Here is a 12,903-nt window from a genome sequence, read left to right as displayed (position 1 = left end):
AAGTATATCTTTCCTTGAGATACTCTTCTTTTAGTTTTAGGCTTGAACTTAACCATATTTAAGCCCTCAAGGTTAGCAATAGACCTAACAAGAAACTCTTAATATGGAAAAGTAAACAGCTATTAAGGTCTGTTTGATTAAGCATGAAAAAAAAAAAAAATTAAGGGATAAATATGCTTCTAATAAGCATAAGATCCATTACAATTTACTTCTAATAAGAATACTTTCCATTATTTTCTACATAAACCTGATTGGATTTCTTTATATTTCTGAGACATCAAAATAATTTTTTTAATTTATTTGGGGCGATAACACTGAAAAGATAAATTGTGCATCTTTTGTTCAATCACAAAAGAAATACAATCAAGGAACCTAATATGAATGAAAAATGCTAGGTTCTCTATCAACATGACTGTTGGGATGTTAGGGATTTCTAAGAAAAATGTATCCCTAAGAACTAATCTTTAGTGCATTTTTTTCTCAAGTCTCAACTGTCCTGGTGATGGAGAGCCTCAACCGTGGGTTCAAGCTAGAAAAGTCCCAATTTGAATTCTTCGGTAAAATAAGAATGACACTTACATTCAATGCCATCTTTTTTCAATTTTTTTTATGATGGGATTCGAGGCAACTGGTATCTTAGAGCACCATATCTTACTCAAATGTTCCAGGTATATGCGATACCCCACAAATCACACATACTAAATAAACATTATAACAATTACATCAAATATAATATTAGGATTCTTATACTTTGGGATCAAATAATCAAAGCATCCTTTATTTATCACAGTAACATTTCACAATAACAGCACTTTTTTGGCACCTTTCAGTGTAAAACTTTTTGTGCACACAATTAACAAACAAAATGTCATCGCAAAAGATCATGAATTTCAATAAATTGCTAGGGTACCTAATATGATCTAAATGTCATAAATGGATCAATCCAAAGCTAGTAAAACTAGTTCTCTCAGATTGGATCTTTGATCTGTGAGTATAAACTGCTAGCATATCCATACATGGCCAAAGCTCACAATGTCATGTATTATACGTACAAACCCCAAGGGATTAGCCTAGTGGCAAGCCAAGCCTCGATAAACTCCTCAAAAAGGGTAGGTCAAGAGATCAAAACCCGGCCCACGAAACAATGAATTCTTTGGAGCCACCCTCCAGGGTTAGGTTGACTCTCGACTTAACTAGTTGCACATAGGACTTTCTGAGGGAGCGGTGTGTGTGTGACCATGCATGGGATTAGTCTCACCCGAAGGGTGGGGATATATATCCACGATAAGCAACAAAAAAAACATTGTATGTATAAATTTTCGAATCACTTATACATCAGTCTTTCTTATATTATTATCTACAAAGGCTAAAAAAAAAATGTAACTTTAAGGCCATGACCACTTCTGTCTGGTCCTTGTCTTGATAGACTTAAAACCTAGTAAGAAACTGCATTTGCTTCAGCAGAGGGCTTAAGCTCTCCATTAGTTTCTCGCATGGATGGTTGTGAATGCCCTCGTATGTTGTCACGACGATGCTCGTGTCCTTCGATAGACGTTGAACTTGTTTCTTCACGATGCATGTATGATGCGTGCATCGATAATAGCTTCTTCATTTATGTTTCAAGGTAAACAAATAGAAAATTAAACAAAAATATTTAAAAAAATGGTCAAAGAAAAATATAAGAGAATTCAAATGGATAGTAACACATAGACTTAATTACATAATACATCTTATCTAATACTGCATTCTTTACCAACCATATATATATATATGTATGGGGGGCGTTCAATGGCAAACTTTTTGGCAAAACATTTTCAAAACATGGGTTAGAAGTTTTGGAATGGGCTGATTTTTGGTGAGGATGATCTTCTACGGTGAGGAGATCATCCTCACCAAAAATCAGCCCATTCCAAAACTTCTAACCCATGTTTTGAAAAATGTTTTGCCAAAAAGTTTGCCATTGAACGCCCCCCATATATATATATATAGGGGGCGTTCAATGGCAAATTTTTTGGCAAAACATGAGTTAGAGGTTTTGGAATGGGCTGATTTTTGGTGATGATGGTGAGGATGATCTCTATGGTGAGGAGATCATCATCACCAAAAATCAGCACATTCCAAAACTTCTAACCCCATCAAAAACAGTTTACAAAAAATGGACGGTCCACAATTTTTCAACTTGTAAACATAGGTTAGAAGTTTTGGAATGAGCTGATTTTTGGTGAGGATGATCTCCTCACCGTAGAGATCATCCTCACCAAAAATCAGCCCATTCCAAAACCTCTAACCCATGTTTTGAAAAATGTTTTGCCAAAAAGTTGCCCTTGAACGCTACCCATATATATATATGAGAAATGTTCAGCACCAAACATTTTGGCAAAACATGGGTTAGAAGTTTTGGAATGGGCTGATTTTTGGTGAGGATGATCTCTATATCGTAGAGTGTAGAGATCATCCTCACCAAAAATCAGCCCATTCTAAAACTTCTAACCCATGCATGTAGGACAAAAATGATTGCTAAAATGTTGGCCAAAAGGGACCTATATATATATATATGATTAGAAGAATAAATAGTTACTGAGAGACTATTATTTGGACATTGAAGCAAAGAGGATATACATATAAACATGGTACATTATGTTTTAAAACTCAACCAATTGACTTGAAACTTGTGCGAGTCGACTTCACTCTGACATAATTTGGAGTCTGAGTCAAGTTTTTAGGTTTTGAAAAATTGAATTGTGTAGCTTGAAGTTGATACAATCTCCATGGTTTAATAATTGACTCTACATTGCATTGCAGTTAGAATGTGAATCAATAAAAAGAAGAGTTCCCATTAAATTAGATGATCATTACATGGTTGGAGAGAAATCTCCCAAAGGAAATGCTGGGCTGACTTCGTTGGACACTGCATTCAACGCTAAACTGACATGACAATCAATTTACAGAGAATTGTAGATTTTTTTTACTTGTATCTCAGGAAAAAAAAAATCAATGGTGCACTGCCACATCAGCACTGTGCAACGAAATCAGTTTAGAACGACTCTTTCTCAAAACGTGATCAACTTTTGACGAAATTCCAATTCCAACTCACTAGTCATTTTAATTCCCAACCATGAAGAGCGAGATGCCGAGATCACAGGTTTTTCAAAAGTGACGATCTCGCTGATATAAAATAGTGAGATTGTTGGTATTTATTTGAAAAATGGCAATCTTGCTGATTATAAAAGTGACAATCAATGAGATCGTCACTTTATAAACCAGCAAAATTGTTACTTTTCAAATAAATATCAGCGATCTAACTGATATAAAGTGATATCATTATTTTGAAAAACCTGCGAGATCTCGCTCTTCATGTTTTCAGAATTAAAATGAACAGTGAGCTTTCCTCATGTTATTTGAAAAAACCAATCTCCTAAAATCGGAGCAAGAGTAAACCTGGGATAGATGTTGTTCTTCACGGATTTCTGTCCATATTTCCTCCATCGGTACCCATCATCGAGGATATCATCAGCACTCCTGGTCTGAAATGCGATCCTAGGTTGACTAACCTTCTTATTATTCCTGCTTACTTTCCCCTTCCCCTTCTCCTTACCACCCTTATCATCATCTTCACCTCTACTTCCAACTGTCATGGATGAACTCGCAGAACCTGGGTTTTGGTCGCTGAACTCCACTGAGCCGGAAAGAAGGCTAATCCAATCGATGTCAGAAGCAAGCTGAGAGTTTTGTTGGTGTTGGAGTGTCGAAGGAGGATACATTGAGGAGGATGGAAGTGGTGGTGTGAAGATGTAGGAAAGGTTGTGAGGTGGGATTTGTCCTTCCATGGGACTCCAATGTGAGAAAAGATAGAGAAGATAGAGAGAGGAGAGACTCTAAATTTGTGGGGGTGGGGAGAGGTGAGAAGAGGTTGAACACACAGAGAGAGAGAGAGAGAGTTATTCTTATAGTTGGAAGGTTAGTGAAGAGTATTTTGAGCCTTGCACCCAAGCTAAAACCAACTACATCTTACCAACTTCTGTTCAACTGCCTTGTACTAAGGAGACGTGCCCAACAGGTATCGTTATCATCTATGCCTCCAGCATGTCTGTCTGCTAATAACATGGAGCAATGTTACAAGGAAAATATACATATTCCCTATCGATCCATTTAGTAGGGAATATTGTCCCATTATGATGAGTTTTTTGTCCCTCACAGACTCGTCAGTGCTTGCCACGTCCAACATTCAAGTGTGGTATTGTAACTAATAAGGGTATTATTGTAAATAATGGATGCCATTCAATCCACGTGAGTTCATATGATTGGTGGATCCCAGATTTCTCTGAGTTCTGAGTTCTATAACCAAACAATTTTTTCCATTACGATTGTTCTTGTTCCAATGAAATTATTATGAGTGGTGATAATGTCACTCCCTCTAAGGCATAACGTTTATGATTCTGGCACACCCCACATCAAGGAGTCGATTGAATATGCCACATTATCATGACTCAATTATTACAGGCTATTTCGTGTAGAGACGAAATTTTCATTTTGGATCACTGTTTATTTTAATTCTCAAAACATGAATAATGAGATCTCGTTGTTGATAAAAGGTAGTAAGATTGCTAAGTTTTAAATCAATGAAATCATTACTTCATAATAAATGGTAACGATCTCACTACTTTTTAGCGAGATCGTCACTTTAAATTACTTGTCATATTGTTGTTCATTTTTTATAATTAAAATGAATAATAAGCCGGAATAGGAATTTCATCTTATTTATTATATTTGAAGGAAAATCATAATTGTATGCCCAAATGCCTGTTTTGGACCACTTATTCTAAGGCTGTCAATGAATGCTTATCGGTTTGGATACATCAACATCCAAATTCGAATCTAAAAATTTTATTTGATATCCTAATTTGAATTCGAATCTGACGGATATTCTAAAACTCTATCCAAATTCGAATCCTATTATTCTATCGGATATCGGACAATATTCAATTAGAATTTAAATAATTTGTATATTTAAAAAAAAACATAATTTTTTCTTATCTAATTGATTTTTTATTATTTAAAAAATCTAGTATATATTATACAATGTATATAATAAATAAATAAATAAAATAATATAATATATATTATATTATTTATATAAAAATTAAATCAAATAAAATAATATATATTATATATTATTTCGAATCGGATAATATTGGATTCGAAATGTTAATATCCGAATCCGTATACAGTAAGAATTTGAATATATAAAACTATCCGAATTTGAATCCGGATAATATCCGATTTTTTGAATTCGAATTCGAATTCTCGACCATCCATTGACACCCCTAACTTATTGGACCTCGCAAGCTGTAGTTCTACAAAAGCCAAGGCCCTTACTTTTTAAAAGCATAAGAAAAGATCTCCTCCCCCGCACTAAAAAAAATTAAGTCATATGTTTTTGTAATATTGTATTTTCCACATTCTGATCAATGCATCAGCTTAAATTCCATATTCCATGATCTTGGATCTTCAGATGATCTTAATTCAGTAATAACATGCAAGAAACCTTATACTGGTCCTAATATAGCCTGCTGGACTTGTTTCTCATTCCATTTGCTTTGTAAATTGAGTCATGGTGGAGTAACATTAAAATTGACATTGATTTTCACATTGCTGATGTGGAGATGGACACTTCATATCTCGATGAAAAGCATCTACGATTCCATACATACATCCACATCAGCAATATTCATCAATGTCAATTTTAATGTTGTTACTTCAGCAATTTCATTGTAAATTTTGGATGACTAAAGCTAGAGTATTTGTAAATCACCCTAACAATATTTTACTAAATTAATTTGTTAATGTATTTCAAAATCTGGGCAACTCAAGCAATGAAATTTTGCAAAATTGCTCTGTTTCTCCCTATGCCCTTATGTTTTTCAGGTCATTCTCCACTTCATTCCATATCGTGATGCTCATGACCAAGATGCATGGGCAGCCCATAATCAAGCTCACAGAGCCTCTCCATTAAGCCAGCTTGAATAGCTAACAACTACATAGATGACTTATTTGTAAAATATAAAAGAACCGTATTACAGAAAAAGTTGTATGGAAGGGCAATCAAGAAACATTTGCTTCCTCCCCATTCAGTCTTTGCTTTTCAGTGATCCAAAAACAGACCACTTTAAATAAAATGCTTCCAACAAAAAGAAAATGGAAGCCGGTCACTCAAAACAAAGGCTTCTTCCCGTTTAGCATTCCCAGCAAATGATCCAAAACCTGACCCCCTCCATCACGCAGACCAGAATGCATGTATTCATTGGTGATCCATAACCTAATTCCTGCAATTTCCGAAGCTGTGTCCATAGCCAGCTTGAAGTTGACATACATATCTTCATAGTAAACTGCAGCTGCAACAGGCACCTACCACCAAGTAAAAAAGAAATGAGAGGATGACATAATGTTAATGGTGGAGCAGCAGCAATAGAATGTAGAAAATAAGTTATTTTAAATATTTTTTTTCTTTCCTTAAAAGAAAACTAATTGAGAAAAATATTTAACATTTCATGACTACATATGTATATCTACATATTCAGATTCATGTTCAATTCAATCAAGAGCCAAGAATGATAAAATACAAGATGAAGACAGAACACCTTGTTTTTGTTCAATGTAGGAATATCATATAGGGGAGGCCAATCCTTCTTCTCAGCCAACAAATGAGCGGCATCTTTGAAGTGTCTCAAGGCATTAATTTCATCAAACATCCATGGGAATATCATCTGTGGCAGTAAATCCAGATAACAATTAGATTTATTAGCTAAATCTTGCAAGTTGACTCCACGATAGAACTTCCTCCAAGAAAACAAAACTAGGAGTGATATTCGTAAAAAAGTAAAGTTGTAGAAAAACTAAATATTTGGTTTGATGACAATAAATTGCATTTGCGTGTGGTTGTCGGTGTGTGAGTGGATTGCATGCTTAAGCAGCCCAATCAAAGCAACGACAAGTTGTAACATGAGACATGGAAGGCAATTAATGACAATATTCTCCAAGAAAGAAAATTGCAGATAAATTCCCCTTTTATATCATTTTGACAGAGTAATCAGGGAGGATTAATATTCATTACAAGGTTAGACCAAACTCCAATACTCCAATGAATCATTATTTGGGAATTTTTTTCTTTATCTTAACAACATTTAGAAGATCTTCACAAGGTAAACATATGTATAGAAAGATTCTCTACTTTACTAGCTAGTGCAAGTCGACTACGAATTTTGTACAGTATTCAGTACTGAAGGGTCTTTGAATATAAATGGAAAGACCTCCTATTAAAAGGTATGAGAACACCTAATCATGCAATTACACATTTCTGATTCACGTTATATATACCATACAATAGAGTCCCCCCTACAAACAAAAGTTCGATGCACAAAAGGTTCATCCAAATTTCAAATTGAAGTATCATATAAAAAAAAATTATTTGCTTATGGTGGATATCCTCACCCTTCGGGTGAAACTAATCCCACGGTCTTACATGCAACTGGTTGAGTCGAGGGTCAATCGGACCATGGATGGTGGCCCCCAAGGAATTCATAGCCTCGTGGGGTTTCAAACACTTGACCTACCCTTCCTGAGGAGCTTATCAAGGCTCGGCTTGCCACAAGGCCAACCCCTTGGGGTTTAATTTTTGTGCTTTGATAATATGTATGTAAAAACATCATCAAAGCCTTATCCAAGGATTTAGGGTCGTCTAAAAGAATCCTGTTCTTCCGTTCAACCCTATCTAAATTAGAGACCATGCTTGCAGCAGAGGAGGAGCACTCCGCATTCCCAATTCTTTGATCAGCCAGACAATAAAAGCTAGTGGCCATGCTCAAGTATATGGAACCTTGCATTAATGGCATATGCCCATAACTTGAGTATTACTATTTAAATCCAAATGAGTTTTTAAGGTTACACATACCTAAAAATTTCCCAGAACCGACCTAAATTTCCTAGCATTAAGAAAACTGGAAACAGATTGTTTATGAGGCTGTTATTATTTCTCTGTGCCTTCTTACTGCTTGTGCCTACCTCTCCTGTGAACAGCACAGGGCGACCTTCTTTTGCAGCCTTGATTGCATCAAATCTGCTTTCGTGATCATCTCTTATTCTGTGAGCAGACCACAGAGATGGAGCTCCCTTCAAGTGACAAGCAACAAAATAATTAGAACATACTTTCAAGCATCTCAAGTGATACTGGCTTATTGCAAATGAGGACAAGGAAGATTACTTGGCAGTATATGGATTCATGCAAAAGAGCATAGAGTGGATTTGTGTCGAAAGCCATCCAGTTCTCAAACTGTAGAATAAAAATACATGTAATTGGTAAACTATACGAAGTTGTTGCGTCAAGCCGTCAAATGCCTCTGGAAATAAAACTACAACCTAACATAGGAACATCTTACCACTGCACCAACCATCCATTAATAGTTTAGAGCTTGTCCATGATAAGCTAGAAATAATAAAATTTAGACTTCAAATTGACATCTCATATTCTGATTCTTTACCATGGATATCTATGACAGTTTTGAAAAGCTTGCAACATTTTTTGATATTTTCAAAGAACAACAAAATAAATTTTAATCTCCGACAAGCCAAATAGATATCCCCAAAGGAATTTCTCACAAAAAATGGTAAGATCTTGATTTTACAATCTATTGCATAAAGATTTTGTACTTTTCCTAATTCTTATTATAAATTTTCATCCTTCTCATTTTTTCTAATTTTTCAAGCCAACAAATTGTACATGTTAAGCTAGAAATAATAAAATCTACACTTGAAGTAACATCTCACTTTGTGATTCTTTGTCAATGAGATCTCTAATATTTTTTAAAAGCTTGCAACATTTTCTTGTACTTTCAAATAACATAAACCTATAATTTCTGAGAAGCCAAGAAGGTATCCATAAAGGAATTTCTAGCAAAAAACGGTAAGATGGATTTTACAATCTATTTCAGAAAGATTTGTGCTTTTATTAATTCTTTGTGTAAATTATCGTCCTTTCATTTCTAATTTTTCAACAACCACCACCACCCAGAAAATATCCTAATTCCTAACAATTCAGTTCCTGAGAAACTTCCAGGATTGAGATCTTCTAGGGAGGAAAGGCTGTTAAATTAGAAATAACTCCCCGACTCATTCTTAAAAGTTATCTTATATGAAAAGATATGCCGACTATTGTCTTCTTTAATAGTTGATTAGAAGCTAAAGTGCATAGACTTAGAATGCTAGAACAACACAAAAGTAGTGACTCCCTTACAGCCTTTAAGAAGAAGTAACTAATACGTCTTTCTGCGCCTGGAACTAGTAAGGGATCCCAGACCCTCTCAAACCTACAGGAGGTAGTAGACAATGGATCAATGCAATGAATGCCATTATGCTGACCAATATGAAATAGAAAGATAAATCATCCATTACATGTAGTGCAAGCGTTCAAAACCAGTACTTGAACCTAAACCTGAGAGACCGATCGTTTGCAATCCCCTTGGGGTTAGCATGCCCCCTGATGGAAGAAGCACCTACAAGGAAGATGGTTTGATAAAAATTTAGTAAGGATTTTCAATATTATTAGAAGAAAATTACAAAGAGCTCGTAAGATAAAGAGGATGCCTTACCCCGCCTCCTTCAGATTCAGCCAAGTAATTTATAACTTCTTGAACAATTTCAATATCCTGAGGATATCTCTTATAGTACTTCTCATTCTGACACAGAAGCTGTTCAAAGCATACTCTATACACAACATCTGCAGTGCATCCTTTTCCAACTGGCGGGATTCCCCCGGTTAAGAGCACTTGCTTCAGTCCTTGTGGGGCAAAACTCAAGTACGTAACTGCACAAAAACCACCGTAGCTCTACAAAAAATAAAAAAAAATAAAAAGAATGATTTTGTCTTGAATAAAACAATTTTCCATGCAAAAGCTTCAATTTAATACATGGAAACTATAAGTAAGGACTAGATGTGAAAACATTAAGCATTAGTTCTCATGAAAATGCCCGAGAGTATCAATGGGTGAGATTAAGCGTGCAAGGTAAAACATAAGAAAATTTATTGAAAATGATCTTCTAACAACATAGCTGTTAAGTGGTGCCCAAGCAAGGAAGAGAAACCTCAATTCTCAACACTGCAAATCAACCTAATGGGATGGCCATTACATTTATTCTATAGACTTTTCATGAGATTTTACAAATGTAATAGATTTAATGATCGAGATCTAACATGGTAAATTTATGACCAAGTAAATCTCTCAAATAGGAAACATGAAAGTGGGGCCAACCCTTTTCTCGGGTGTGCCACAACTTTGTGTGTTCTTGTAAACCATACAACTCTAGCCAGTTCACATATTCATCTTAAATTGTGGGAAAAGGGTCTAAATACCTGCCCTAGAACTGTCCAAGCTCCAGCATCTGGTACGAGACGCAAACGAATAAATTCAGCATCATTCACTATATTATCTGCTCGAAAATGCTTCAAGTAGTCAACCAGCTTTGTTGCTGATGCAATTTGCAAGAGAGATGATACAGTCAAGGGAGTTGACAAGCCCGTTCCTCTCTGCAAAATTCAAAGCCGACATACAATAATAAAAAAAACAAGATCTATCAAAAACTACTTAATTGAGATTCTCAGTGTAGCTACTTTTCTAAGATATTATACACCAAATCATGCCTGGTCCAGTAAGATAAGACGATATTCTTCGCATGCTTTCTTTATCCAACCACTTGCTTCAGTTGGCCGAGGGCTCTCGAAACCAGGTCCGCCTTGTAGGAATAACAGATATGGCAACGTTTGTTCTTCCTTACCAACTGTAATAACAGACACTTCCCAACTGTAACTTAATTGAATCTTTCAATAATCAATTAATTAAAATTTAAGACCCTACCAATCAAAAAAAATTTAAGATCCTGTATACAGGTTTAGATAATTTTTCCTTGGAAAACTTTTCCTAAAAATAAATTTCAACTCTCTAAAATTCTAGAAGCCTAGATTTTCATTTAAAATAAATCTAAAAAAATTAGGCTTAAAGGAGATTGGTCAAATGATATTTCTTTTATTCACATACTAACTTGTGCACGAGACTATATTCCAGAGAGAGACAGCTAGAGCTGGAGTTAGTAGGAAAAGATCTGATAATACACAAGCATTGATAGAAGATATATCTCTAAATATAATTGAATGATGAAGTAGGATTCATGTTGCAGACCAAAAAATTAAAAAAGATATAGATTATGATGAACATAATTAACTTAAGATCCGGCCGCTTGTAAGTTGTAGCCCTACTCTATCAGAAGTGATGCTGAATGTTCAAACAGAATTAAAAACGAAAAATTTATGTTCTTTCAGAATAATTCAAAGTGAGAAGTAGTAATCCGCACCAGATCCAGACTTAATCGGACTTTTCAAATGAAGTAGGATTCATGTTGCCCACCCCTAATTGAATTAAGATCTGTTTGGTTGTAACTCAACACTACCAAAACTACTGCTGAGTGTTCAAAACAAATTTAAAAAAGAAAAATCTAAGTTCTTTCTGAATAATTCAATGTGAGAAGTAGTAATCCACACAATTGATGAACCTAATTGAAGTAAGATCTGTTCGCTTGTAACACTACACTACCAAAACTAATGTCAAGTGTTCAAAACAGATTTAAAAACGAAAAATCTAACTTCTTTATCAATAATTCAATCCGAGAAGTAGTAATCCACACCAAATTAACCAGATCCAGTCATAATAGATCTTTCAATTCCTCAATAACTAATAGCAATTAACAAAGACACGACACATCAAGAACTCGAATGGATCGTAGAGAGTACCTGCAACGACCTCGCGAGCGAAGATGGAGATCTTAGAAGAGGTTTGGTGATCTACAGAGTAATCGAGAGGGACGGTGAAGCGATGGTCTCGCAAACGTAGCTCCGGCACTGAGTACCAGTTCCCAGCAATGTGTTCCGGCGGAGACTTCTCATCATCCGGTTTGCTTTTGCTCCCATCCATGGAGATTAATGTTCCCGCTCTTCTTGCTGTACGACGAGAGCAGCAGTAGCGGAGAGGATTGATGTGTAGATTATTAAGTAGTAAAGATGAATGTCTGTTGAGATTGTTATCGTTTATAATCCCAAGAACAAGATGAGAAGGAGAGAGAGAACGCAGGAGGAGAAGTGGTTTTCCCACTGAGGATAAGATCCGAGGCATTCATTCGCGTTGGGGGGAGGGAGGGGAGTTTTGATATTCAATTCTGAACATCACAGTGAAATGAGCGTGAAGGACACGCTGTCTGACACGTGTTGCATTTTATTTTAGTTCCATAATTCGTATGACTGTGTGTATGTTTTTTTTTTTTTTAAACAATGCTTATAAAGACTCTCAGTGCTTGCCACGTCAATTATACGAGGTAGTTTTGTAAATTAGAGATGCCAATCAATACTACATGTGATTGGTCGACCCCAGATTTATGCCAACTTTGTGAACAAAATTATGTGAGTAAATTTTTTTTTTTTTGAAAAATGTTGACGTAAGATGGACATTGAACAAAATTCTATAGATTTTATGGAAAAAATTCAAATCTGAGAAAAAAACTAAAGAAAATAAGACTTTATCCAAACTTTTGAAAATGGACTTGAACTTTCACGGAATTTCTAAATTTAAAATTAAAATTTAATGGTGAAATTTTTTTTTTTTTTAATTCATAGAATTTTAACTTGTACGACCTAAATAATCCGATCGTGTTTTTTGATGCTATAAGGTGAGCCCAAGGACCTTTAATAAAGGTGAAATACTTACTCAGTAAGACTACTCGAACTGTATTTCTTATAGGAAAAATTGGCAAGTTACTTAGTATTGATTGCACAGCATCACTAGGATTTTGTTTGAGTCATGTTGGAGT

General features: G+C 35.3%; 2 protein-coding genes across 2 annotated transcripts; both read right to left on the bottom strand.

The window, feature by feature from the left end:
* Positions 1-1,188: 1,188 nt before the first annotated feature.
* LOC147389865 (putative WRKY transcription factor 43) lies at positions 1,189-4,088 on the bottom strand. Its single transcript, XM_086419099.1, has 2 exons — positions 3,439-4,088; positions 1,189-1,606 (listed from the first exon to the last, which is right to left on the bottom strand). The coding sequence occupies exons 1-2, from the start codon at positions 3,825-3,827 to the stop codon at positions 1,429-1,431; spliced, it is 567 nt and encodes a 188-aa protein (XP_086275225.1). The 5' UTR covers positions 3,828-4,088; the 3' UTR covers positions 1,189-1,428.
* A 1,936-nt stretch (positions 4,089-6,024) lies between these two features.
* On the bottom strand, positions 6,025-12,262 carry LOC147389864 (alpha/beta-Hydrolases superfamily protein). The gene is made up of 10 exons (XM_086418648.1): positions 11,834-12,262; positions 10,691-10,827; positions 10,403-10,576; positions 9,642-9,878; positions 9,445-9,545; positions 9,287-9,359; positions 8,258-8,326; positions 8,059-8,166; positions 6,639-6,764; positions 6,025-6,405 (listed from the first exon to the last, which is right to left on the bottom strand). The coding sequence occupies exons 1-10, from the start codon at positions 12,210-12,212 to the stop codon at positions 6,211-6,213; spliced, it is 1,599 nt and encodes a 532-aa protein (XP_086274774.1). The 5' UTR covers positions 12,213-12,262; the 3' UTR covers positions 6,025-6,210.
* Positions 12,263-12,903: the final 641 nt, after the last annotated feature.

This window comes from Akebia trifoliata, chromosome 12, assembly GCF_017979445.1.
Source record: "Akebia trifoliata isolate Shusen 1 chromosome 12, ASM1797944v1, whole genome shotgun sequence".
Classification (NCBI taxonomy): Eukaryota; Viridiplantae; Streptophyta; class Magnoliopsida; order Ranunculales; family Lardizabalaceae; genus Akebia; species Akebia trifoliata.
Note: the sequence above shows the minus strand (reverse complement) of the source record. Positions and strands in the feature narration are given on the sequence as shown.

Bases quoted from the DNA above. Each gene is read 5' to 3' on its own strand.
- LOC147389865 (XM_086419099.1), bottom strand. From the start codon at position 3,827: ATGGAAGGACAAATCCCACCTCACAACCTTTCCTACATCTTCACACCA. The intron at 1,607-3,438 runs GTTTACTCTTGC...ACATAAATGAAG, and splicing joins AAGAACAACATCTATCCCAG to AAGCTATTATCGATGCACGC.
- LOC147389864 (XM_086418648.1), bottom strand. From the start codon at position 12,212: ATGCCTCGGATCTTATCCTCAGTGGGAAAACCACTTCTCCTCCTGCGT. The intron at 9,360-9,444 runs GTAATGGATGAT...TACCTCCTGTAG, and splicing joins TTTGAACGCTTGCACTACAT to GTTTGAGAGGGTCTGGGATC. The intron at 8,167-8,257 runs GTAATCTTCCTT...TGTCACTTGAAG, and splicing joins ATGAATCCATATACTGCCAA to GGAGCTCCATCTCTGTGGTC.